We start from the raw sequence: 25948 nt of genomic DNA on the forward strand, positions 1-25948 counted from the left end.
ACGAACAACGGAATTACTCATTGGGTAGCTCTTCGTCCTCGTATTACCACCGGTGCAGTCGAGTCTCATAGAAGAACTTTTTTTACAGTCTTTATAGCTTTTTAATTGTCCGACACTTTTAGTGGTTGCTTGTGCAAGTCTGCACTTGCTCTGTCTGTTACGTCACTAATAAAAAGGGAGAAGTAGCTTTCGAATTATAAAGCCGTTTGCAGCTCAGTCTTAACCGCCAACTGAGGACTACATCGGCGAATGCCCTTCGTGACTCACAAGATTGTCCAAGCGTGCACCATTCCGCCTGTTTTAAGATGTGTCCGCTTTAACATGGAAATGTGGTCCAAATGTGGTTTATTTCGAATAGTGTTTGAAATGTGGTTTATTTTTTCCATCTTAATCGTCATCACATTTCCACTAAATATTTGGCCAACAAAGGGAATGGAATAAAGAAAGGTTGCTGCTTCACGGCGTTTTTGATTCTGAGTGCCCTGTTAGAACGTCTTATTCGTTCATACACAGCACAAGGCTGTGGGGCAGCATCATTGGATGAGGGTGCAGTTGTGCCGCTGATGCAATGCCCTCTGCTGGTTAGGGCATGAATTTGGATTATGGTGCCTGCGATAGCTCGTGTACTCTTCAGGAAAAACACCATGGGATCTTTAACGTCCATCAACGAATGCTGGCAGACAGGAAGCCAGCCCGTTTAATGTCCATCCAAGGGACGGCACACATTGGTGAACCACCATGCCCGTGAAACATAAGGATGGCAGTTTATAGCTGGGTCAGATTCAAACCCAGGCTAGACAGCCCAGAGGCGAGTGTGCGTACCTCGAGGCCATCCTGTCAGTCCTGTGAGTGAGGTGAAGCCTTATCAGGCAGGCTATGTGTTCCAGAAGTACGCACTTTCGTGAGCGGCCAATGCTTTCTTGGCGATTCTTCAACAACTTGCTAGCACCCTCTGGTGCCCATCGTTCCAGGAGAGAGTTTGAGCAATACCGATAAGCCATGGTTGGCCATTACTATGCTAAATATGCGTGCACTTGTTGCACGACCTATTTCGGAGACATTTTGGGAACCACGGCAGATTGGGACTACTTGCACAGAAACATCTTCGTTGAACAATGTGACGATGGAAGCTTAAGCGTGCCTGTCTTTGTGCATCGAGCTTACAGACGGACCTTTGGTGTGTTCACTCCAGGATGAGTATGAAGTAACACCGGATGAGAAAAGGGCAGAGAGAGCCAAGGAGATCATCAATAAATACCTTGAGCCAGAGGTGGGTTGCTTGCACGGTGATGGTTTGGCCTTGTGTTTTATAAGCGCTCGCTTGATTAGATTTGTGTTTTCTCAACTTTTCACTATGTCCAATTCGCATTATTGGATATTTAAAGCCTCGGTTTGGCCTGGCTCCCCGGGGGAAATGCTCGGTGTTCAGCAAGTGCGCCAAACCAATATAAAAAGCCGACGCTGTCTAATATTGTAATGGCTGACAGATATGCGGGCACACGTTTCTGCCACATTGTAACTGCTTCCTGATCTTTGAGATGCTTCATAAACCGTAGCGGTAGAACATTGAAACGTTTTGTCTATTTCAAAGAAACCGTTTGTGTATTACAGCAATGGTACATGAAAATAGTTTTTTGTTCATCTCAGAGTAGGACATTTTGCTGTTTACCTTAAGCCGATTACCTAAAGCTACTCTGTGTTTTGCTGTTGCCATTCTCCTGTGGTGAGTGGAGCGATTCTGTAGTTCTGTGGGCAGATGTTTCCTGCCATTTTCTTCATCGGTGGAATCGTTGCTAGGTGATTTGGCGCTTGACATTTGCTTCCTGCCACAACCACCAACATGTGGCGTTTTCTTCATGCTTAGTTTTTTTTTCATATTTTTGTTCTAATGTCGCATGAGACTGCAACAACCGTTCATTGAATGAATGCACAATATTTTTTGGAATGGGAGAGTTTATTTGAGTTTTTAAAAATTCTTTTGATGCATTTACGGGGTTTTTTTGTTTTTGTTTATGCATGTACGACGTACGCTGGTGCCATACAGGCTGAAGAGCTTGTTCCCTGCATCCCTCAAGAACTTGTGCTACAGTGTAGTGAGAGTCTGCAGAGCAGTCCTTCCAAGGAACTGTTCAGCGAGTGCAAAAAGTAAGTAAGCAAGCAGCCGGATGTTGAGGGAAAACATGGTCCATCATGGCAAGTCTTGCCCCTTTGAAATACGAATCCTCATGACTTTAATGGCCCCTAATTTTTAGTTGTTTTTTAAAAATATATAAAGTGAGCTCTTGCTCATAGAGGAGCTGACTATTTGGATTGCATGCAGTACGAGGACATTAGGAGACAATCCTGAGTGTCCTGGGCTGACAAGGCCCTGAGGTACGCACACTCACCTCTAAGCTGTCTAGCCTAGTTTTGATTCTCGGCCCAACTATAAAATGTTATCCTGCTTTTTCACTGATGGGGCGAGGCGTCAATGTGTGTGTGCTGTCCCGAGGATGGGTATTAAACTGGGCGTCAGGTCTGCCGGCAATAGTTGATGGTCGTTAAAGATCCCACAGTGTCCTTTGCGAAGAGTAGGCGAGCTATTGCCGGCACCATGAACAAATTCCATAATTCCTGCCCTAACCACTGCTGGGAAGGCAATGCCAAACCACCAAGTATAACCCTTGCCAAGAAACTGCTTCGGCAGCACCGACATTCTGGAACGAGTATGGTACATAACAATCAGTACCAAGTGTCCCAACATCAAAAGCAATTGCTCAGATGAAAATGCTAAACGAGCTCGCATGATTATGACATCTATTAAATGTGAACACAATTTAATCAATGGGAATGCTCACACTTACTTGTCTTGACCAATAGTGATTGCTTTTGACTTGTGGCCCTTGTAACCCCATATTTGAATACCCATGGGTTTTAAATTAACGAAATGATGACTTTGACACTGAAAAAGTGCAGCACTTATCATTTCCTCAGCAACGCTTCCGGAAAACTTTGATATGGGAGAGTCTGCAAAACTAGGAGAAGAAATCCAATACCATAACTTTCACATATGCTTATATAATAGGCACTTTTGCTAACTGAGCATTTATATATACAGTCGGACCCCGCCATTCACGGTGGATACGTTCCTGGAAAATGCCACAAATGTCGAATCCGCAAATGGGGGGCATTGTTTGAATGGGTTTTTTTTTTGTTTTTTTCAGAATCGAGGCTCGTGTAAGAGCTAACTTATTGAACATGAAAAACATGCACAGACGCATAAAACATGCAATGATTAGGAGCGGGAGACAAGAGTGGGAGAGATAGGCAAGCACACAAGCACAACAACAGAAGAGAACAGGGACGTCGATCAAGGTCGAGGATGCCCAGTCGGCGACTGGCTTTGGAGGCAGCTTGAAAATGTGGTTTTCCCAGGAAAGATCATGGCAGATAGTGGGACCCAAAAGCTTGAGCGACAGAACTTCTTGGAGAGGATTGTTCAGAAAGTAGATGGGACGGTTGTCCAGACAGGCTTTCGGAGAGACAAAGTGAAAGTGTGAGATTTGTCAGGATTGAAAGACATGTTCCACTTGTTTGACCAGTTTGTGATTTTGTCCAGGTTTGCAAAGAGTGAGGAGGCTGCAGACTGCCGATCTGAGGGTTGAGGTATGGAGCAGCAGAGAGTGGAGTCATCAGCAAAGAGATAGAAGAGGATTTTCCAGAGAATCGGAGAGATCATTGATGAAGACCAGAAAAAGCACAGGGCCAGCACACTGCCTTGGGGAACTCCAGCCTGAACAGGAAGGGTAGATGAGAGAAACCCATTCAGGGCCACACGTCGACTATGACCAGAAAGGAAGTCTGCAAGCCATGCATGGAGGTTTCCATGGATACCATACAAGGAGAGTTTGGTGAGCAGAGCGGGGTGCTAGACCATATCGAAGGCATGAGATATGTCAAGGGAGACGGCTCTGATTTCCTGTTTGGCATTGAGGACCTCCATCCATTGTTGAGACAGCAGAAGCAGCATGCCCAGAGTAGAATGACCTGGTCTGAATCCAAATTGATAATCTGAGATCAAGCCATTGGAGAAGAGGAAGGATTGATGTCAGAAGTGATGATCGATTCATGACCTTGCTGATTAATGCGAGCAGGCTGATTGGTCTGTAGTTGCAAGGATCTGTTTTTGCACCTTTCTTGTGTAAAGCGGTAATGTTGGCTGATTTCCAAGCAGATGGCAGATGACCTTGAGCAAAAGAGAGGGTGAAGAGAATTGAGAGAGGTTGTGAAAGTGGCTTAACAGGTGTAGATAGGACCATGATTTTGTATAGTCAGGTTCACTATGTTAACAAATATAATTTCGTTCAAAATTTTGGTAGATTAGCAAACTATACATTTTTGGAATATTCAGAGCATGAGGAATCCAAAAATTAATGTTTACATTTGCGTAGACACCTTTGCGAAAATGACACTCAGGACAGTGATGAAGATAGTCAGGTTCACTATGTTAACAAATATAATTTCTTTCAAATTTTGGGATTAGCAAACCTGTACATTTTTGGAATCTTCAGAGCATGGAGAATCTGAAAATCAATGTTGGCATTTGCACAGACACCTGCATGGCCGCCATTTTGGATTTTGAAATGGCCGCCATAAAATACATATTTTGCGCGATCTCGGCTTCTAGTCAACCTAGAGACTAATTAAATATGCTAATCCTATGTTTTCTGGGTCAAGGAATCCAATAAAGGCCTCAAAATAGTGCTCGGGATTATAGAAAAGCAACAAACAAAGGTAATTGAAAACCATTGTCTTTATATTTGTGATATAACTGTATTACATAATACATGATATTGCAAGTCCTTTGAAGTTATAGGTTGTTATAGGAAGTTATAGGTAGTATCAGATTGAACTATAAGTCCTATACACAGGATCTACGAGGTGTCTATACCGTTCAGGAATATGCTTTTACAGATCTTCATCACTGTCCTGAGGGTCATTTTCGCAAAGGTGTCTACGCAAATGTAAACATTAATTTTTGGATTCCTCATGCTCTGAATATTCCAAAAATGTATAGTTTTTGCTCATCTACCAAAATTTGAACGAAAAAACATAGTGAACCTGACTAGTATGGGGGATGACTTGAGATGGTGGCGAACAGCTGTCTTGAAGACCTGGAGGAAACAATGGTTTGAAGAGTGAATGGAAGGTGGTTCCAGAGGTTTGGGAAAAAGGGAATACATGATAGGTGAGCAGTGGTTCTGGATTTAAGAAGTTTAACTCAGAGGGGTTTGCTGGTGTTCTGCATGCGCCTGCACATACCTGAGGGCGACAAAGCATGGAGAGGTCAGAGGATGCAAGTCTTGACGAGGTTGCCACCAGGTTTTAGAGGAGGGAGACAAGTTTGAGAGCTCATTCTTGAGATTGGACAGATTATGTTGTCTGGCTCTCCAGAGAGTAGACACACTTGTTGTGAGCTTTGTGGACCTGAGGTTGTCTTCAGTTGGATTTGCTTTCCAGGACAGAATGCAAGTTGCTTGAAAGCAACTGCCTCACCACAGGATTCAGAGTACCAAGAGCAGGAGGATGGGTCATATAATTGAAGAGATGGGATGAATCTGTGCATAAGACAGAGCAGGTTCTGTAGAAGAATTCCTAGTCTGAATTAATATCAGCGGTGGTGGATATAGAGACAAGTCTTGATATATTTGTGTGTGTGTGTGTTGTGTGTGTGTGTGTGTGTGTGTGTGTGTGTGTGTGTGTGTGTGTGTGTGTGTGTGTGTGTGTGTGTGTGTGTGTGTGTGTGTGTGTGTGTATATATGTGCATATATATCTGATTTTTAAATTCCCTCTGTATGACGGATCCAGATTGCGTCTGTTCCACCTCACTTTTTTGGTGAGAATGTAGAAGCAGGTGAGGTTATGAACCGTGAATACGTAGAACCTGCGAATGTTTGGACCGCAAATGTTGAGGTCCGACTGCTGTATTTCTTTTTTTCAGGCTGTCCATGAGTATTTGAGTGAAGAGCCTTTTTCTGACTACCAAGAATCTATGTACTTCTTGCGCTTCCTTCAGTGGAAATGGTTGGAAAGGCAAGTGATGTTTGCTGCTGCGATTTAAACTCATGCCATCATCATATATATATATATATATTATATATATATGTATATATATATATATATGTATATATATATATATGTATATATATATATAGTATGTATATATATATATATGTATGTATATATATATATATGTATGTATGTATGTATATATATATATTATATATATATATATATATATATATATATATATATATATATATATATATAGATATATATATAGATATATATATATAGATATATATATATAGATATATATATATAGATATATATATATAGATATATATATATATAGATATATATATATAGATATATATATATAGATATATATATATATATATATATAGATATAGATAAATAGATATATCAGTCACTATGCGACCTTCATATCATCAGTGGAGAACCGCCAGCAAGGTGTCCCATACAGCTGCTGCTGCACCTTGCTGGGAGCGATACGCACCGCCTGCACGCGGTGACGTTATCTCTGGTATCCACTCATCATATGGAGTCGACCTGGTTGCGGTTGGGAGTTACTAATAATGGTATCTGTAATCTGGTTCTCCAACCTAATGAGCGGACAACATGACGTCATCGCCATGCACGTCCGCCTTGCCTGCAAAGTTCCAGAGGAACCATCTAGCAGTGCGTCATTACGGATTATAAATACAGATACTGTCACAAGTGCATGCAAAACTCACAGTTACCGACCTGGTTTCGCCCTTGTTGGGGCTTCATCAGGGCAACGCAGTGAGGCTTTCCATACACTTGTAACTCTGTGACCCTTTCGGTTTTTATATCAGTCACTATGCGACCTTCATATCATCAGTGGAGAACCGCCAGCAACCATTATTAGTAACTCCCAACCGCAACCAGGTCGACTCCATATGATGAGTGGATACCAGAGATAACGTCACCGCGTGGCAGGCGGTGCGTATCGCTCCCAGCAAGGTGCAGCAGCAGCTGTATGGGACACCTTGCTGGCGGTTCTCCACTGATGATATGAAGGTCGCATAGTGACTGATATAAAAACCGAAAGGGTCACAGAGTTACAAGTGTATGGAAAGCCTCACTGCGTTGCCCTGATGAAGCCCCAACAAGGGCGAACCAGGTCGGTAACTGTGAGTTTTGCATGCACTTGTGACAGTATCTGTATTTATAATCCGTAATGACGCACTGCTAGATGGTTCCTCTGGAACTTTGCAGGCAAGGCGGACGTGCATGGCGATGACGTCATGTTGTCCGCTCATTAGGTTGGAGAACCAGATTACAGATACCATTATATATATATATATATATATATATATATATATATATATATATATATATATATACATACATACAGTATATATATATATATATATATATATATATATATATATTATATATATATTCAGGGTGTTTCAAAAAGATTGATACAACTTTGACTTCCTGCCATTTCTTTCTTTTTTGACCTATACCGTTTTCCTCTTCAGGGTTTGGTTGTGTTTTCGTGGTATTTGTTCCTTGGATTTATAGCTCCGTAGCTCAACTATGCATTGACAGTGGAGCACAGGACATCAGTCCTGTGGTATGAGACTAAATCAACAACCACAACATTTTTTGGCCGGCAGAACCACCTGAGGAGATCACTGAGAGGTACCTGAAAGAGCCTAAGGTCACATGCTTCTGCACCTTCAATGCCAGATGGTGAATGATAGGGCCTTACTGGTTTGAGAATGACAATAGCAGGACGGTGACGATCAATGGTGAGCGCTACCGGGCCGTGCTCCAGAAGTTCCATCATGATCTAGCCCAAAAGGTCACCCCAAACCAGCTCAGCATGACCTGGTTTATGCAGGATGGTGCACCCCTGCATATAGCTGGTGACACCATCACTTTCCTGCAGCAGCTCTTCAGAAACTGCCTGTCTACGTCAACCGCCCTGCCACACTGGATGATCTGAAGCAGAAGGTGTCAGACTCCCTCCAGGCAGTGCCACATGAGACCCACAAGAAAGTTGGAAAGAACTTTGGAGTCATGATCAATGCCTGTCTCAACTGCGGAGATGCACACATCGGGAACGTCAATTACGAGGATTTTGCCTAAATGCCTATTTCAGACCTTGGGCTCTCACTAATTATAGCAGTGACTTACTGCAGTAGCAATCGGTGATAGAAAATACCACGTCATAAGCTTTCAAGAAATGTTTGGTGTGTCTTTCTTTTTAAATAAACGTTTAATGGAGTATCACTCTTTTTGAAACACCCTGTATATGTACAGTCACGTGAAAAAGTAAGTACACCCCATGTAAAGTTTTGACTTTTTCAAGATATTTCAACATACAGCTATTTGATCTTCATTTCAACAATATTGATAAATAAAGGTGATATAAAATAACAAATATCATGAAACATTTACATTTTGTAGTCCATTGTCTAATTTAAATAAACATAAATGCAAATTTCGCATGTGGGAAAAGCAAGTACACGCCTACATTTATGACTACTTCAAATACCTAAAATTAGAATCATGTGCACCAGCTTAGGTGCAAATGATTAGAACATCGTCAGAGAGGATCTTGGAGGAACCTGTCTTATTTAAACCTCAGACATTTAGTTTGGTTTGCTCTTTGTTGTTGAAGTGTGCGGCGTCACCATGCCGAGATCAAAATAGCTCTCTGAGGCCTTCAGAAAGAAGGTTATAGATGCCTACGAGACTGGGAAGGGATTTAAAAAGATCTCCATACAATTTGAAATCAATCATTCGAATGTCCGGAAGATCATCTACAAGTGGAGAAGATTCCAAACAACTGCCAACTTGTTCAGGCCAGGCCGCCACAGCAAGTTCAGCCCAAGAGCAGACCGCAAGATGCTGAAAGAAGTCTCTAAGAACCCCAGAATGTCATCACGGGACCTACAGGTAGCTCTTGCCACTGTTGATGTCAAAGTGCACGAGTCCACTATTAGAGAAAGGCTGCACAAATTTAATCTACATGGGAGGTGTGCCAGGAGGAAACCTTTGCTGTCCAGAAAGAACATCAGGGCAAGACTAAAGTTTGCCAATGAACACCGAGGCAAAGACCAGCACTTCTGGAACAATGTGCTCTGGACAGATGAGTCAAAGGTAGAGCTATTTGGCCACAGTACCAGAAGACATGTTTGGCGAAAACCAAAGACTGCATTTGACCACAAGAACCTGATACCAACTGTAAAGCATGGTGGTGGAAATATTATGGTTTGGGGCAGCTTTGCTGCATCAGGGCCTGGGCAGCTCACCATTATATAATCCACTATGAATTCTTCATTGTACCAGAGGGTGCTTGAGGATAATGTGAGGCCATCTGTCGGAAAGTTGAAGCTCAACCGAAGGTGGACCTTGCAACATGACAATGACCCTAAACATAGCAGTAAATCCACCAAGGAATGGCTGAAAAGAAAGAAATGGAGGGTTCTGGAATGGCCAAGTCCAAAGCCCGGATCTAAATCCCATCGAGATGTTGTGGGGGGATTTGAAACGAGCTGTGCATGCAAGAAACCCCTCAAACATCGCACAGCTGAAATAATTCTGCATGGAGGAGTGGTCAAAAATTTCTCCCAGTCGATGTCAGAGACTGGTAGACAGTTATAAGAAATGCCTACTTGAGATTGTTTCTGCCAAAGGGGGCAATACCACCTATTAGAGCCAAGGGTGTACTTACTTTTTCCACATGCGAAATTTGCATTTATGTTTATTTAAATTATACAATGTACTACAAAATGTAAATGTTTCATGATATTTGTTGTGTCATATCACCTTTATTTATCAATATTGTTGAAATGAAGATCAAATCGCTGTATGTTGAAATATGTTGAAAAAGTCAAAACTTTACATGGGGTGTACTTACTTTTTCACATGACTGTATATATGTATGTGTGTGTGTGTATATATATATGTATATATATATATTGTTACAGACGCGGTATTAGATGTTAGTTTACCGAGCGGTTTGGTATTACCGCGTCCGCACAGTTACTCCCCGATTAGAACCCTATCCCGCCCGATTCCACTCGAACGTTGGCCAAATCGCGCTATGCTAAATCAATGAAGGAAAGGACACAACGACTGGGATAAATGCAACGACACAAGGGGTACAGTTCTCAAGACCTCCGGAGGAGGATATAATATTGGTGATGCAGAAACGGTTAGATTACACGGCAAGAGGTAAAGCACAGCAAGATGGGCACTTAGACACAGTCTTATCTTAATCCCGACAGACCACAGACAAACGGGACAAGACTGACTTACACGGGGATTGATGGCTGGGAAGGACAGGCAGTCGATAGCTCAAGGTGCACCTTGGCTCAGGGGCAGAATCCACACGGTCCGGTCCAGAGATGCGGGGAGGTATTGTCGCGCTCGGAAGGTGGCGTCCTTTTCTCTCCAAGCTGAGGCGCATCTGACGTCACCTCCCTCTTCCTGCGCATGTCCAGCGGGGAGTGACACGCCCTCGGCTCGTTGTCTCCGCCCCTGATGGAATCGGTCCGCCGTTTCTATTGGGTGCGGGGGGGTTACCGGGCTCCGCCCTTGACGAGGGGCTGACAGCGAGCCCCTGCGTGGTAACCCCATCGGAGCACATGTTCAATGGCGGCTAACCAAGCCGGAGTGAGGACGCACACTCCCCGCGCCGCCGCCGCTGTTGTTGTAGTTATTGTTGTACCATGAGGAAGAGCTGCGGGGAGGTATTGGGAGGTCCTAAACTTTCTAACGGTGCCATACAATCACATTCTGGTGCAACGAAGAGTCAGAATTAATGGAAACGAGTCCTTAACTGACATAGACTAAGAATAACTAGCAAGATGTCCTATAGTTGTCTACGTGAGATGCGGTGAACCTGGGTGCGACATTTAATGGGGGAAATAGGGGAAGGTCGGTTCTACAGAGTGTTGTTTACAGACAATGGGACTAGGGAATGGGGGATTGGGGATAGTTGGGAAGTATTGGGGAAATAGGGGAATATTTACAAGCGGATATGGATGGAGGCCAAATCCCATATCCGCAACATTGCACCCTTCTCTACCTCGGGGCGCCCCGACCCGATAAATTTTTACCTACGTTGGTGTGGCACTCAGATGTAGTTCCCTCTACTATTAACTCAACCCTGAGTGCGACAGTTTTACAGATGTTCACAAATAAGTAAATATGTCCCCCTGCGACGTTGCACCCTTCTCCTCACAGAAACACACCCACAGGATAACCGAATCGCGGAAAGAATCCTCAAACTAAACATACAGCCGGTAGGGAGCATTATTTACACAAGACTACACTGATATTTACACTACGATCCAGGACCTGTTTTTGGAGGAACACATGCAGATGTTATGCATAGAGAGAGCACGCATGCCAGCATCGATACACCAACCCACGAGTGCCCTGTGGCCTTACGGCCTTTAATAATGTGCAGAGCACCCCATCCAAGCACCAAAAGCACCACCCTTATTCATACAGTCAGCACCATCCGGTGCACCAATAAAGTGTTCAATGATCACCGGTGGTGTCGCAGCCGGCCGATGTTCTGCCGCTGGTCTTGCCTTGGAGCCCACTTGGTGTTCTGGCTTCCCTAGAAATAAAGAAAGGCGCCAACCGCGTCCATTTCTAAATTGTGGCCGTCAGGGGGCCAACTATAGTGGTTCACCTCTATGGCATAGGTGCCACGTTGACCCAGAGGTCCATCAACGGGTGGTGCTTGCCCGCAAAAGAACTGCGGTCCATGGTGGGCGGCCACAAAAATTGCGGTCCATATGGTGTATCGATCCAGGCAGCAAGCAGCGAAAGTACAGGCCCACAACTGCGGAGCCAGCACCTCTCTCTCCTCTCTCTCTGCCCCAAAGCCAGATCCTCGTAGGTGGGAGACAAAAGAAGAAGACAAGTGAGTAAGGTGGTAAGGGCGCAAAAGTGCACGCAATACAAGGTGATGCACACTGGGGGCACATGGGAACCAGGTGAGACAGGTACGTTCCTACCGTACGCCCCCCCCCCCCACCAGGTAACCTACATTGCCCCTCCCTTACCCCTTACTGTATCTACAAAACACAACACTACCCATAAACATCTACTTTACACATCAACAACCGTCCCTACTGTCTTCCCCGTTCCTCCCATAAACCAAATTCGTCTTCTCTCCCTCCTAACCAATCAAATTTGCCATTTCCAACTCTCATCAAAATTTGCCATCTCCAATTCAACATCAAAATTTGCCATCACCAATTCATCATCAGTCCCTCCTAAGGAGGGAGAGATGGAATCACCCCAATGTCTCAAAATCACCCCAATCCACGTCGTGATGCGTCTCACAAATCCAACAGCAATTCTCATTTCCTGCACACAGAACAAAGAAAACACAGGTGTGGAGTCATCATCATCACCTCAGGTAAGTGGCTGCGTATGGTGCGACAGGTTCATCAATCCTAACTATTTCCTAAATGACTTTAACAACTTTACATTACCCGGGGTCTTTCTCCTGCCAAACCATTGGCCCACTTACACTATGGGTTCTAAAAACCAATTCCCATTGGCCAATCTGTGGTGCCTCTCAATTTGGGGTCTCACTCCCCCGATTCATCTCCCGGTGCCCTCGCACCATTTCTGGGCTGTGACGTGTAGCTCTCCCAGCAGGTCTACCCACCTGCACACCTCCACCACCGTAGTTGCCACCCGAGCTTACCTGCTCCTCACCCTAACCTAACTAACTGGGGAAGGCCCTCTCGCACTCTCACCCCCTCAGTGCCCTCTCTGGCACGGGCTGCCCGATCCACACCCGGGATCCTCAGGCACCCACTGACACTAACGGCTCCCAGAGCCCACCTGCGGCCTCACCTGGCCGACATCCTCACAGTGGTGGAGTGCCCAAACCAACTACACACACTAACAGGCTACACGCCCAGCCATTTCCACAACACTAATGCACCCATCCACAATACCATTCTGCAACCGCACCACAAATGCCAATATCCAACCACAATTTACCTATACCTTCTAACTATTCTTTAAACTACCCTCCCCGGGTACTCGTGAAAAGGGGTCCACTCTTCCCCCATTCACACCTTCGCACCATGCACACCACTCCGTACCACTTACTCCAACTCTCTCCACACCACTCATTCCAATACTCCATGTATTCCACACACCTGTACTTGCACACCTGTGCTCTCACACCTGGTGCCACCTGCACCCTTCTCTCCCCAAGCGCATTCGCGCTGATCCACACACTCACTACTCATACACTGCTCCACACACCTGTCCAGTTCTCACTCAGCATCATCTCATCTAACTACTCCCCTCTGAAACTTGCGCTTCCCAGTCGTCCCTTTAAACTATTGCGCTCCCTCGTCATTATCATCCACACTAAACTACCTGCGTCCCCACTACAGGTATCAGTCACTAACTAATCTTAACGTTACCTAATGTCATCTTCGCTAGATCCCTAACAATATAACCTAACCCACCCGGGCTAGTTTTCACTGCCATACACCCCATAAACTATAGTGCATTTGCCCCATATGGGAAGGGTGGCAGGGATGCCACCCTTACCCACCGGGCCCATCGCTCATCAATCCCCCAGTCCTCTGGCACTAATAAGCCCCCCTTATTCAGAGGTACTGGGTCCCGCCTCGGCATCTAAAGCCGAGGCAATCCACGGGGGCGCCTGCTCGCCGGTGTAAGGCCTTATCCGGTCGGCGTGGACGATCCGAGGGAGGGCTCGTGGCCCCATTTTGATTTTTACTACCACGTCAAAGACTTGCGACAGGACGACCCCCGGGCCTTGCCAGGGAGAGGTGAGTTTCGGACACCTACCCTTCCTCCTCCGGGGATTGAAGAACCAAATCTTCATCCCCGGAGTGTACTGACTCCCCTGGCTCCGGTGGTCGTACCTGCGCTTCATCTTTTCCCCCGCCAGATGGAGTTGGCGGCGGGCGAAGGCATGGACTAGCTCCATGCCTTCCTCTAGGTGACGTGCGTACCCCTCCCTCGGCGGGTTAACCACTGTGTCTGGCACGGGACCGCATAGCAAGTCGGCGGGAGCCCGTAACTCCCGCCCATACATAAGCAACGCTGGACTGCATGCGGTGGCCCCGTGCTGGCTGGTTCGGTAGGCCATGAGCAAATAAGGGAGATGTTCGTCCCAGTCATCCTGACGGGTGGCGGTGAACAGTGCCAGTTGTTGGATTAAAGTTCGGTTGAATCTTTCCACCATCCCGTCAGATTGAGGTCTTAAAGGCGTTGTTCTGGTTTTCCGAATTGACAGGAGACTGCACACATCTTTTAGCAATTTGCTCTCAAAATTTCGTCCCTGGTCGGTGTGCAACTCCTGTGGAATCCCATGCCGGCACACAAATCCTTCCACGAAGGCCTGCGCTACCACCCCTGCTTCTTGGTTGGGGAGGGAGTAGGCCTCCGGCCACTTGGTGAAGTAGTCCATCACAACGAGGATGTACTTATTACCTAGGCGGGTGCGGGGTAGTGGGCCTAGGATATCCATGGCCACCCGCTCTAGGGGGGCCCCCACCTGGTGTAATTGAAGGGGGGCCCTCATCCTCCGTGCTGGTCCCTTTTTGGCAGTACAGGCGTCGCATCTCCGACACCAGTCCTGTATGTCGCGCCCCATATTCACCCAATAAAACCTCCGGCGTACCTGCGATGTCGTCTTTGTCCTGCCCAAATGGCCGCCGGGGCGGGTACCATGCACCTGTTGCAATATATCGGTCTTAAATTTATTTGGGACTACCACCAGCCAGGAAGTTTTATCAGAGGGAACCTCCACCCACTTGCGATACAAGATGTTATCCTTCAATTCCAGGGTTTTCCACTGAGCCCAATATGCCTTGGCCTGCGCCCCGAGGGGGGTGACCTCTTCCCCCTTTGGTCTTTGCCCCAATTTGACCCAATTGAACACTGGCCCCAGGACAGGATCCTCCTGCTGGGCCGTGCTCCATGCCAAAGTTCCGAATTCCTCATCTGCGGTTAGTGGCAAAATTGGCCCTCTCACCCGGGTTGCCCGGACAACGAGGGTCGGGTCCGAATCGCCCAATTGTTCCCTCTCCTCGTGTCTCGCACAAAATTTGCAGTTTTCCCCCAGACAAGGACGCCGAGAGAGTGCGTCCGCATTACCATGGGCCTTCCCGGCCCTATGGGCCACATCAAAATCGTACTGCTGCAACTTTTCCAACCACCTTGCAATTTGGCCCTCTGGTTCCTTGAACCGAAGGAGCCATTGCAAGGAGGAATGGTCAATTCTAACCAAAAATTTCCGCCCGTACAAGTACGGGTGGAAATGGTTCATGGCAGCCAGCATAGCCAATAACTCTTTGCGAGTGACGCAATAATTTCGCTCGGGCCTACTTAAGGCCCGACTATAGTAACCAATCACTCTCTCCACGCCCTCCTGTGTCTGAGACAAAACTGCGCCCAATCCTTCCTGGCTCGCATCCGTGTCCAGGGTAAATGCCCCGTTGCTAGTGGGGTAAGCTAGAAGGGGTGCGGATGTTAGACACCCCTTCAATTTTTGGAAGGCCTCGTGGCACTCCCGTGTCCAATTAAATCGCGTCCCCTTCTCCGTAAGCCGGTGGAGGGGACGGGCCAACTCCGCAAATTTCGCCACAAAGCGCCGGTAGTAGGAGCAGAGTCCCAAAAATCCCCGCACCTCTTTGATGGTACGTGGTGCGGGCCACTCCTCTACCGCTTTAATTTTGTCTGGGTCCGTTTTTACCCCCTCGCAACCGATGACGTGGCCTAAATAGGCCACCTCCTTGGCAAACAAGGTGCACTTGCTCGGGTTCAGCTTCAACCCTGCCTGTCTGAGGCACCCGAACACCTGGTCCAAATTAGCTACTGCCTGGGGGAACGTTTTGGCATGTACTAGGACGTCATCCAGGTACACCAGGCATGATTGCCATGGCATGCCGCCTAGTACATGTTCCATCAATCTTTCAAAGGTGGCGGGGGCGTTACACAAACCAAACGGCATCACAGTAAACTGATACAGTCCCTTACCTGTGGAGAATGCCGTTTTCTCCTTCCCTGCCCTATCCATCTCCACCTGCCAATACCCACTCTTGAGGTCCAAAGTTGAGAACCAATTTGAGCCCGCAACGGCATCGAGGGTGTCATCAATCCTTGGCAGGGGATATGAGTCCTTGAGTGTCACGTTGTTTAGCTGGCGATAGTCCACGCAGAACCGCGTGGTCCCATCCTTCTTTTTGACCAGCACAACAGGTGACATCCAAGGACTTCCCGAGGGCTCGATCACGCCTGCGTCGAGCATTTTTTCAACCTGCTCGTCAGCTTCCGCCCTCTTGCTCCAAGGGAGCCGTCGGGCGGCCTGACGAATAGGCCGGGCCTCACCGGTGTGGATCTGATGTTTCACCAGGCCCGTACGTCCAATATCCTCGGTGGACAGGGAGAAGAGGTCCAAATGGGACCCAACCAGTTTGTGTAAGGCCTCCCTCTGGGTACCTCCCAACTCTACGCTACTACGATTTACCATCTCGCAAATGGGATCGGGCCAATTCCTACTTCTTATTGAAGGCTCCCCCCGGGGCCGGCTCGGCTGGACGTTCTCGCCCCTCACTGTCGCGACTTCCTCAACTGGGGTGCAACCAGCTACCCTCGTGCCCCTTACTATAGTGCGTGGTTCTGTACTTATATTTATTACTCGGACGGCCACTACCGGTCCGTCCGTTTTTACAAGGGTGCGGCCCACGATTAAACCCGGTATGGACTGCGCTGCCACCGGTTCGACCAGGCCGCAGGACTCCTGCCATGTTGGGCGAGCTGCCCACCGGGCCGGCACTATCGCCTCGGCCCTTGGGGGAATGGTCACGGCCTCGGAAGCCTCCAGCTCCGCTCTCTCGGCCGTGCTCACTCCCCCTAACGGCAGCTCTTCTACTCCCACCTGCAGGATCCCCCGGCACAAGTCGATTTTACAACCGCTGGCAGTCAACAAATCCAACCCTATTAAACATGGGTCGCACACCTCCGCCACCCAAACATCTATCTCCCTCCTTACCGACCCTAACTTGAGGGTCACAGAACCACGCCCTATGATCGGGGCCGTTACCCCGGTAGCAAGTTGCAAACTATAATTTTGCAGGCGCTGGATCTTATCCCAGCCACCTGCGCTCGAATCAAGGACCACAGGGCTGATGATCGTGGCGCTAGCTCCTGTGTCCACTACGGCGTCTACCCCCACGCCGGCGATTTTGCATCTGATTGTCAGGCTACCGGTTCCAATTTGGCCACAATAAATGACTTGTCGCATCAATGAGGGCTCTCCTCCATCCTCTTCTGCCGAACACCGCCCTACGTGCCCGACACCTTCTAGTTTCCCGGGGTCTGGCGGGGGGGTGTCTGGGGTCGGCTAACCCGCTCCCCCCTGGGCGGAGTTGAGGACCTCAACCGCCGGGGATCATCCCGGCGCGTGGCTCGACAGTGCCGCGCCAGGTGACCCAGACGGTTGCAAGTATAGCACCTCACCTGATAAGGTGCTTGTCTCCGGAATTCCAAATTTCCCCCCCTGAAGGTCCGAATTGGATTACCCGCTCGTGGTCCACCGCGGGCCACCTCCGGGGCCGCCTGCCATGGTCCAGGTCCCGCCAGGCGCTGGTCCACCAGCCTCCGGACCATGCCCGCCAGGTCAGGACTCACGTCGGGGGCGGGCCCCCTAAGGGGTCCGCCCTCCATCGGAGGTCCCACCTGGCGGACCGCCATTGCGTGACGCTCGCTCCCCCGGGCCAGGGGCCTCGCTGCTTCCCAACGGGCCGCAGCGTCAGCCGCCTGGCTCAGAGTCTGCGGGCGCCACATGGCGAGCTGTTGCCGGAGCTCAATATCCGGGAGGGCCTGGATAAAATGGTCCAGCGCCAGGCTTTCCCGGGAATCCGCTGCCATGCTAGCATGTGCGATCCCCACTGCGCGGCGAATGTCGTGGGCAAGTTCCCCGATGGCTTCCTGGGGCTTGCGTTTTCGCAGCGCGAGCTGAGCTTTAACAAGCTCGCTCTGCTGTTCAATGCCGAATCGATTAATTAGGGCGTCGCGGAGGGCTGGCAGGGTGAGAGCACCTGCTGGTAATGCCGTCAGCACCTCCGCCGCCGCGCCGCGCAATGCGGCCACCAGGTGTACTCCACCTTCGTCCTCACCCCAACCGTTGCCCTTACACACACAGTCAAACTGCGCCAGGTACGCGCGTAGATCACTCTTGCCGTCATACGGCGCGAGTGGGACCTTGTGGGACCACCTCGTATGCGAGTCGTTGCCCGCCTGCCGGACCCCGTGCGTCGCCCCTTGCGGGGTCAGCGCGGGGCCGAACCGGCCGGGCCCCCACAGTACATTACCCCCAAGGGGCTCTCGTGCCTCCCCTGTCCCTCTAACAACTACCCCTGTTGGTGTCGATGCATGGGTCACACTTCCGCAACCCGCTACCCATTCCATACCACCACCCACCACAACCTTGCTCACCCACACCTCGCACCTCTCGTTCCATACCCTCCGGACCAGCCATACACCTCACTCTTGGCCTCTCACGAACATCCGGGTCTATCTCGACCCCCAAGCTTATTAAATCACCTGGCGCATCATACGCATGACCATATTGGTCACCACTTACACCGGGTCTTCTTTCTCTTCGCTTCTCCTCCATCACCTGCGAATCCCTCATCCGGTTAATGAGCACATCATCACGATCCGAACACAGACTTTGGACCAATTCTTTTACTTCCTCCTTTATCTCTTTCTTATCCTCTCTCCGTCGCTTCTTAATTTCGCTCACCCCTTCTTCCACTTCTTCTAATTTCTGCTTCACCTCCTTCATCTCCTCGTGCGCCCCTTTAAGTTCTTCCTCTAACTCCACTTTATTTTTTTCTATGTGCTCCCGCACTTCCCGCTCTTTAACCTTCATCACCTCTACCACCTTGTCCATTTTCCTCGTCAGGTCCTCATGTACCGTCTGACACTCTTTTTTAATTACCCCTACGTCCTTTTTCATCTCCTTCTGTGTCGATTTTAAACCCTCTATTACCGCTGTGTTCTTCTTTACCTGGTCCCCCAACTCCTTTTGTCCCACTGTCAGTTGTTCTACCCCCAGCGTCAACTCCTCTATACCACCTTGCAATTTTACAGTCCCCTTTCTCACCTCCTTCTCCATGCGCTCCTTACAGTGCCTCACCTCCTCGCGCACTCCTCCGACCTCCTCACTCACACCTCTTCTGATCTCTTCTCCCATCACTTGCATCTCCTGCCCAGATGCCACCCTCATCTGCTCCATTTCCTCCCTGTGAGCATCCAATTTAATTTCTACCCCCATTCTGACCCCCTCTATCTGCTGCCCCATTTGTTTAACTTCCCTTTCCGCTTGGTCCCTCATGTCCCTCAATTTGCCTTCCATCCTGTTTTCTAACCCCTCTAACCCCTGTTGCATCCCTTCCATTTGATTCTCTTGAGCGGCCATTCTGTTTTCTACCCCCATTAACCCCTTTTGCATCCCTTCCATTTGATTCTCTTGAGCGGCCATTCTGTTTTCTACCCCCATTAACCCCTCCTGTATTTCCCCTAATCTATTGTCTAATCCCTCTATTCTACTCCCTAACCCTCCGATCTGGGCCCCCATGTCCTCCCTCATTTTCTCGCTATTGGACCCCATGTCCTCCCTCAATTTCTCGCTATTGGACCCCATGTCCTCCCTCATTTTCTCGCTATTGGACCCCATGTCCTCCCTCAATTTCTCGCTATTCTGGGCCATAAGGGCCTTCATTTGTATTTAAAAAAGGTTCAAATCTACCAGCGGCGCTACTATGGTCGCGGGCGTGGTCGCCGTGGCCATGTGCGAGGCGCCATTTTGCGCGCCCGTAACCTCGTGCGCGACGACGCTATTTTGCGAACCTGCCACCCTCACTGCTTCGCTCTCCTCATGTCCCTCAATTTGGTCCTGGATCGACCCTGCCTCACTCTCCTCTACCGGAACCCAGCCGTCTTGATCCGCCATAGCGCGACTTTCAAAATTCGGGTTTTTATTTTTGTAAAACACAATCAAATTTCGGTCACTTGTAATTTTGAGCGCTTTAAGCGCGCTTCGGGTCCGATCTCACTCCTCGACACCAATTGTTACTTAATAACACAATTGGTGTTCCAAAATTTGGGCCTAACAAATTTAGTCCCAGGTCCGAATCCCACTCCTGACACCAATTGTTACAGACGCGGTATTAGATGTTAGTTTACCGAGCGGTTTGGTATTACCGCGTCCGCACAGTTACTCCCCGATTAGAACCCTATCCCGCCCGATTCCACTCGAACGTTGGCCAAATCGCGCTATGCTAAATCAATGAAGGAAAGGACACAACGGCTGGGATAAATGCAACGACACAAGGGGTACAGTTCTCAAGACCTCCGGAGGAGGATATAATATTGGTGATGCAGAAACGGTTAGATTACACGGCAAGAGGTAAAGCACAGCAAGATGGGCACTTAGACACAGTCTTATCTTAATCCCGACAGACCACAGACAAACGGGACAAGACTGACTTACACGGGGATTGATGGCTGGGAAGGACAGGCAGTCGATAGCTCAAGGTGCACCTTGGCTCAGGGGCAGAATCCACACGGTCCGGTCCAGAGATGCGGGGAGGTATTGTCACGCTCGGAAGGTGGCGTCCTTTTCTCTCCAAGCTGAGGCGCATCTGACGTCACCTCCCTCTTCCTGCGCATGTCCAGCGGGGAGTGACACGCCCTCGGCTCGTTGTCTCCGCCCCTGATGGAATCGGTCCGCCGTTTCTATTGGGTGCGGGGGGGTTACCGGGCTCCGCCCTTGACGAGGGGCTGACAGCGAGCCCCTGCGTGGTAACCCCGTCGGAGCACATGTTCAATGGTGGCTAACCAAGCCGGAGTGAGGACGCACACTCCCCGCGCCGCCGCCGCTGTTGTTGTAGTTATTGTTGTACCATGAGGAAGAGCTGCGGGGAGGTATTGGGAGGTCCTAAACTTTCTAACGGTGCCATACAATCACATTCTGGTGCAATGAAGAGTCAGAATTAATGGAAACGAGTCCTTAACTGACATAGACTAAGAATAACTAGCAAGATGTCCTATAGTTGTCTACGTGAGATGCGGTGAACCTGGGTGCGACATTTAATGGGGGAAATAGGGGAAGGTCGGTTCTACAGAGTGTTGTTTACAGACAATGGGACTAGGGAATGGGGGATTGGGGATAGTTGGGAAGTATTGGGGAAATAGGGGAATATTTACCAGCGGATATGGATGGAGGCCAAATCCCATATCCGCAACAATATAAATATATATATATGTATGTATGTATGTATGTATGTATGTATGTATGTATGTATGTATGTATGTATAAGCCTGGTGTTGGGCTAGCGGCTAGGGTGCCAGCTTAGGATCCTAGGATCCTGGGTTTGAATCCCGGTCGATCGCTGAATTAACGCCAGGGGGGTTGACTCAGCCTGTCATCCTTCCGAGGTCGGCAAATTGAGTACCAGTTCACTGGTATTTCCCTGTTTGTCGTAAAAGGCGACAAAAAGGGTTGGCGGCAGGAAGGGCATCCGGCCGTAAAACATTGCTTCAAAAAGGGGACCAACAAAAACAACAACAACCACGGTGCCCGGAAAAGGCCAACCCCCGCTTTGTGGGGAAAAATGGCCTCTAAAGGTTGTTTTTTTTTTTTTAACATATATATATATATATATATGTATATAAAGCTGCTGTTTGAAAAGCTGCTGATTGGTTATTTTGCATTTTCATTTCACTTTTCTTTATACAATACAGTCAGTCACTTTATTGTCCCTTCCAGTAATCTTCCAGTAATCTTTTTTAAATAAACATGAACATCTGAATTAAAGTAGATTTAATACAGATCTTCTTGAAGTAACACAATTTAAAATAGCTATATTTTGCCATATTTTTAGACATATTGAACCTCCGCCACCCGATGGTGCACCACAATTTTGTGGTGGGCGGTATAAGTAGCTCAGAGCTTTGGCTCCGAGTGAAACTGGGAGTGCAACATAATTAACCTTTTTAAAGTCCATTAAATACTTTAAATTGATAGATTAACTTGAACTTTTCCCATCACTGGGGATGAGTACCTTGCTTACTGTGTATAAACCTCACCTAACCCAAGTTTGGTTGTAAAATTGACGTGTGATCATTGTGGTCAAAAACAAACACTATCATTTTAGTCTGTTTCAAATCTGGTATGCAAGGCCCAAGGTGGTCATGTTGAACTTGTAAATACTGTCGTTGCATCAGACATGACCACACAACTGCAATGTTCTTCATGTCCCTCCTTCCAGGCAGCCTGTGACCAAAAACACGTTCCGCCAGTACCGTGTGCTTGGAAAGGGAGGTTTTGGGGAGGTGAGTCGTGTGACAAATCCTCTCTGTATTGAAGAATGTGAATTGGCTTGTGCAAGTACATTTGACGTTCCTGTCTGAAGCTTCTGTTTGTATGCGTTTTAACGCTGAACACTCCCTTAGCCACAATGTGTGTGCAGGGAAATGCCATGGTTGCAACTCCTTCAATTCCCAACCTTTGATTATCAAAGTGACAACCTAAGACCGAGTATAGTTTTGGAACAATATCAACAACTTGCAACAGATTGATGACCTTTTTTTGTTTTGTAATTTGTTTTCCTTGTTCACTTGTTGATAAAAGGCCATCTTTTATTTTGTGTGCAATAATGATGGAATGTTAGAGTTTCGCCCCTCCCCGCACAATTCTCCAAGCCCCATTATGGCATTATACCGTATCTCTATCCTCAAGCGTGAATAAAATTGAAGACTGTTCGTTGTCATTCGATTATGGGCCCATCCAGAAGGTTTTTGGGGTTTTTTGCCTTGATGTAAAAAGCAAGAGATTTCAATCAAATCTGGTGTTTAATTAACTTCCTTTTATAACAAGCTTGTCCCCAAAATATCATTTTCATTCTGAGGTCTAAGAAGGTCACGATATGTTCCAATTTTAGATGCTCGAGCTTCGATGTTTGGGTCATTGGTATTAGGCTTACTTGTGATGTAAAGCCATCAGGTGGGCTATTGGCCTTGATTCTGTATACAGAAAAAGTTGCTACCATTTTTTGTCATAATTTATGTTCTGGGTGACTTTATGTATTTCCCTGTTTCTCCCAGAGGGGTCCACATTGTTCTCATTTCTTTCTTGATCCTAAATTTTCAAAACAATAACTGGCCCAATCGCCACCAAAAATGCATTTTCTGTCTACGCTGTCGCTGATGATTCACCAACAAGTGATGAAACTGGTCTGGCGGCTGAAGGGGTGTGTGTAGCATGGAGATTCTCATGTATGTACTATTTGTGAATGTCCGCAGCTGTGGAGGAATCCGGGTAGGGTTTGATACAGCAAAGGGCTTACCTTGTGTATATTTTCTTGGTTGCTTTATGCCAATTAGTTTCCCGTCACGTGCCTGTGGCAGGATTCAAATGAGGAGTGTTTTTATTGTGCCGACCTTAAGCAAAAATGCCCACCGCATCCCTTCACAATGACTTGCTTCACACACAATTTCACAATCACTTGCTTTCTTGATTTGAAAGTATTGTGGTCTGTCTCAATGCAGATTACACTCTACTTATTCAACTCGTGGCCTTCATTGTACTCTTACTACAGTTTCATTGCAAGCTTGAGACAATTTCCATTGAAATATTTACTCGGCCAAGGTGTACCATTTGCAACACCATGATTTTATTTTGTATCTGTTCCTGCTTTGATGTTTGTTCCTTCACAAGTTTTCAGGAAGTTGCATTCATCTTGCGTGACCCTTCGGACAGGTGTGTGCCTGCCAGGTACGTGCTACAGGGAAGATGTATGCCTGCAAAAAGCTGGAAAAGAAGAGGATCAAGAAGAGGAAAGGTGAAACGATGGCTCTGAATGAGAAGCAGATTTTGGAGAAGGTCAACAGTCGATTTGTGGTGAGTCTGCACCAGTTTAGGTCATTCCCTTATGAATGTGAAAATAATTCCAACGTCTTTCACCAGTGTGGAAAATTCCTTCTTAATCCTGACCAGGTGTTTGTGTGTCTTTACATCCCATCTCTCACCAGCTGCTCTGACGTTTGATCTCTGCCTTGGAGATATTTGCAGTGTTTTGCAATTGAATCGTTGTTTCCTTATTATTGTCAACACTTACTGGTCATTGCCTGCATGATGTGCACCAACCTTTTAAAATTTCCTTTCTCTTGTTTGCATCATCACCATTATTATTTATATTACTAAAAGCACCCACTCCATAAGGGAGCGGCCATGGGGGTCATGTTATTATATTTTTATGATTAGTAATACAATAGCAGAGTACCCACCCAACGGGTGATCTTGGTCCGAGTGTACAACATGTTCTTCCGACACATCCCATGGGCCAGATTATTTGGGCCAGACTGCTTCCTTGATCGCTCCCAAAATAAAAACAACCCGGGTTACGTATATGCAGCAAAAACCTGTGTAATGCTTATGTGCATATATAATACATCTGGTTACATAACTCAGGTAGTTCCAATTGCTCCCCCACCACCTTCCAAAGGAGTAAAATAGTAAAAAAAAAAAAATCAAAACTTGGTGGAATTAAACGAAGGTTGCACATGCACAACTTGAGGGTGCCCACATTACTCCCTGAAAGTTTCAGCTTCCTTGGTCAAATCCTCTCAGACAAGGAGATCATACATACAACATACTTTCCCTCCATCACTCTTTATTCCCATACTTTTTGGGAAAAAACGGGGAGTGGAGGGTATTGTAATAGCTCTGTCTGTCCGTCTACATTGTCTGCCTGTCTGTGTGTGTCCGTCTGTCCATCTGTCGCTCTACCTCTTAAACGGTTGGCAGAAATTCACCAAACCTCATAGTTATGATCACCACATGGCACAAAGGTGCAAGAGCAGTATCATTTTTGGCCCCGACCCCTCAAGCAGGGTTGTTGTTGTTCTCCTCCTCTTCCCTTTACAAGGGGTGAGGTCCGATGGCAGCGCCCTGTCTTCTTTCCATCTAGTCTTCTGCAAACACAACACTTCCAACCTCCTTCCCTGCATCTCCACCACCTCAATCCACCCCTCCTCCCCCCCCCCCCCCCCAACCTGCCCCCTTCACCCCTCCAAACCTCCCCCATCCCCACCCAACCTCTAATTAATCCCACAATCAAACTACCTAGCCAAACCTCACTGCTGTACCGCTGCCTGCCTGGCAGAGCTGGGGCAAAGCCTTCGGGACCCCCATTCTTTGATAATAGGAGGAAAAGCATGCACAGCGTAACTTTCCTGGGTTGGGTTGTGGAGGTGTGTGGAGGTGTGTGGCGGGGTGGTGCTGAGGTGTCGTCCACTAGACGACTGTCTCCTTGGGGTTAACCTGAGGCAGTCCCTTCGGGTGGGTGCCTGGAAGGTTCTTACTCTAGGAGAGGGTAGCTGAGGAGTTTGCGAGCAGGTTGAGTGGGGTTTTGGGGGGGTCTGGATGCTTCGGGGGATCCTGAGGAGTTGTGAAGTGCCTTTAAGACCACCATCCCTGATGTTGCCGGTGGCTGTCTTGGAATCCACCATCAGGTGAAGAAGAACTTTGTCTCTCAGGAGATGCTTGATACCATCGACCAGAGTCGCAGGGCCCGGCTTTATGGCAGAGCTGAACTATTCCGGGAGCTGAGGCGTAAAACTGTATGCTTGCTGAGGGCGGACAAGGAGGCCTCTGTGCGAGGAATCTGTTAAAGGGTAGAGAATCACTTGTGGACATGTGATTCTCGTCCTGCTTACAGAGGAATCCATGCATTGCGTTCCTCTAAGCCTGTCCCTAGGTGTACTGCAATCAGAGCAGGGTGTGGTGTCCTCTTGACAGAGGAGTCTGAAG

At 47.8% G+C, this 25948-nt stretch overlaps 1 protein-coding gene across 2 annotated transcripts in view; it reads left to right on the top strand.

Annotated features, from left to right (window-relative positions):
- LOC137420935 (G protein-coupled receptor kinase 5) overlaps positions 1-25948 on the top strand; it is a 276186-nt gene that overhangs the window by 197997 nt on the left and 52241 nt on the right. For both annotated transcript variants that reach the window (XM_078772160.1, XM_078772161.1), the window contains exons 4-8: positions 1193-1270; positions 2045-2144; positions 5979-6076; positions 22411-22470; positions 23897-24037. In XM_078772160.1, the coding sequence (XP_078628286.1) occupies positions 1193-1270; positions 2045-2144; positions 5979-6076; positions 22411-22470; positions 23897-24037 (477 nt within the window). The remainder of the gene's footprint in view (positions 1-1192; positions 1271-2044; positions 2145-5978; positions 6077-22410; positions 22471-23896; positions 24038-25948) is intronic.

The sequence above is a fragment of the Myxine glutinosa genome, chromosome 2, assembly GCF_964187855.1.
Source record: "Myxine glutinosa chromosome 2, kmMyxGlut1.1, whole genome shotgun sequence".
Taxonomy (NCBI): Eukaryota; Metazoa; Chordata; class Myxini; order Myxiniformes; family Myxinidae; genus Myxine; species Myxine glutinosa.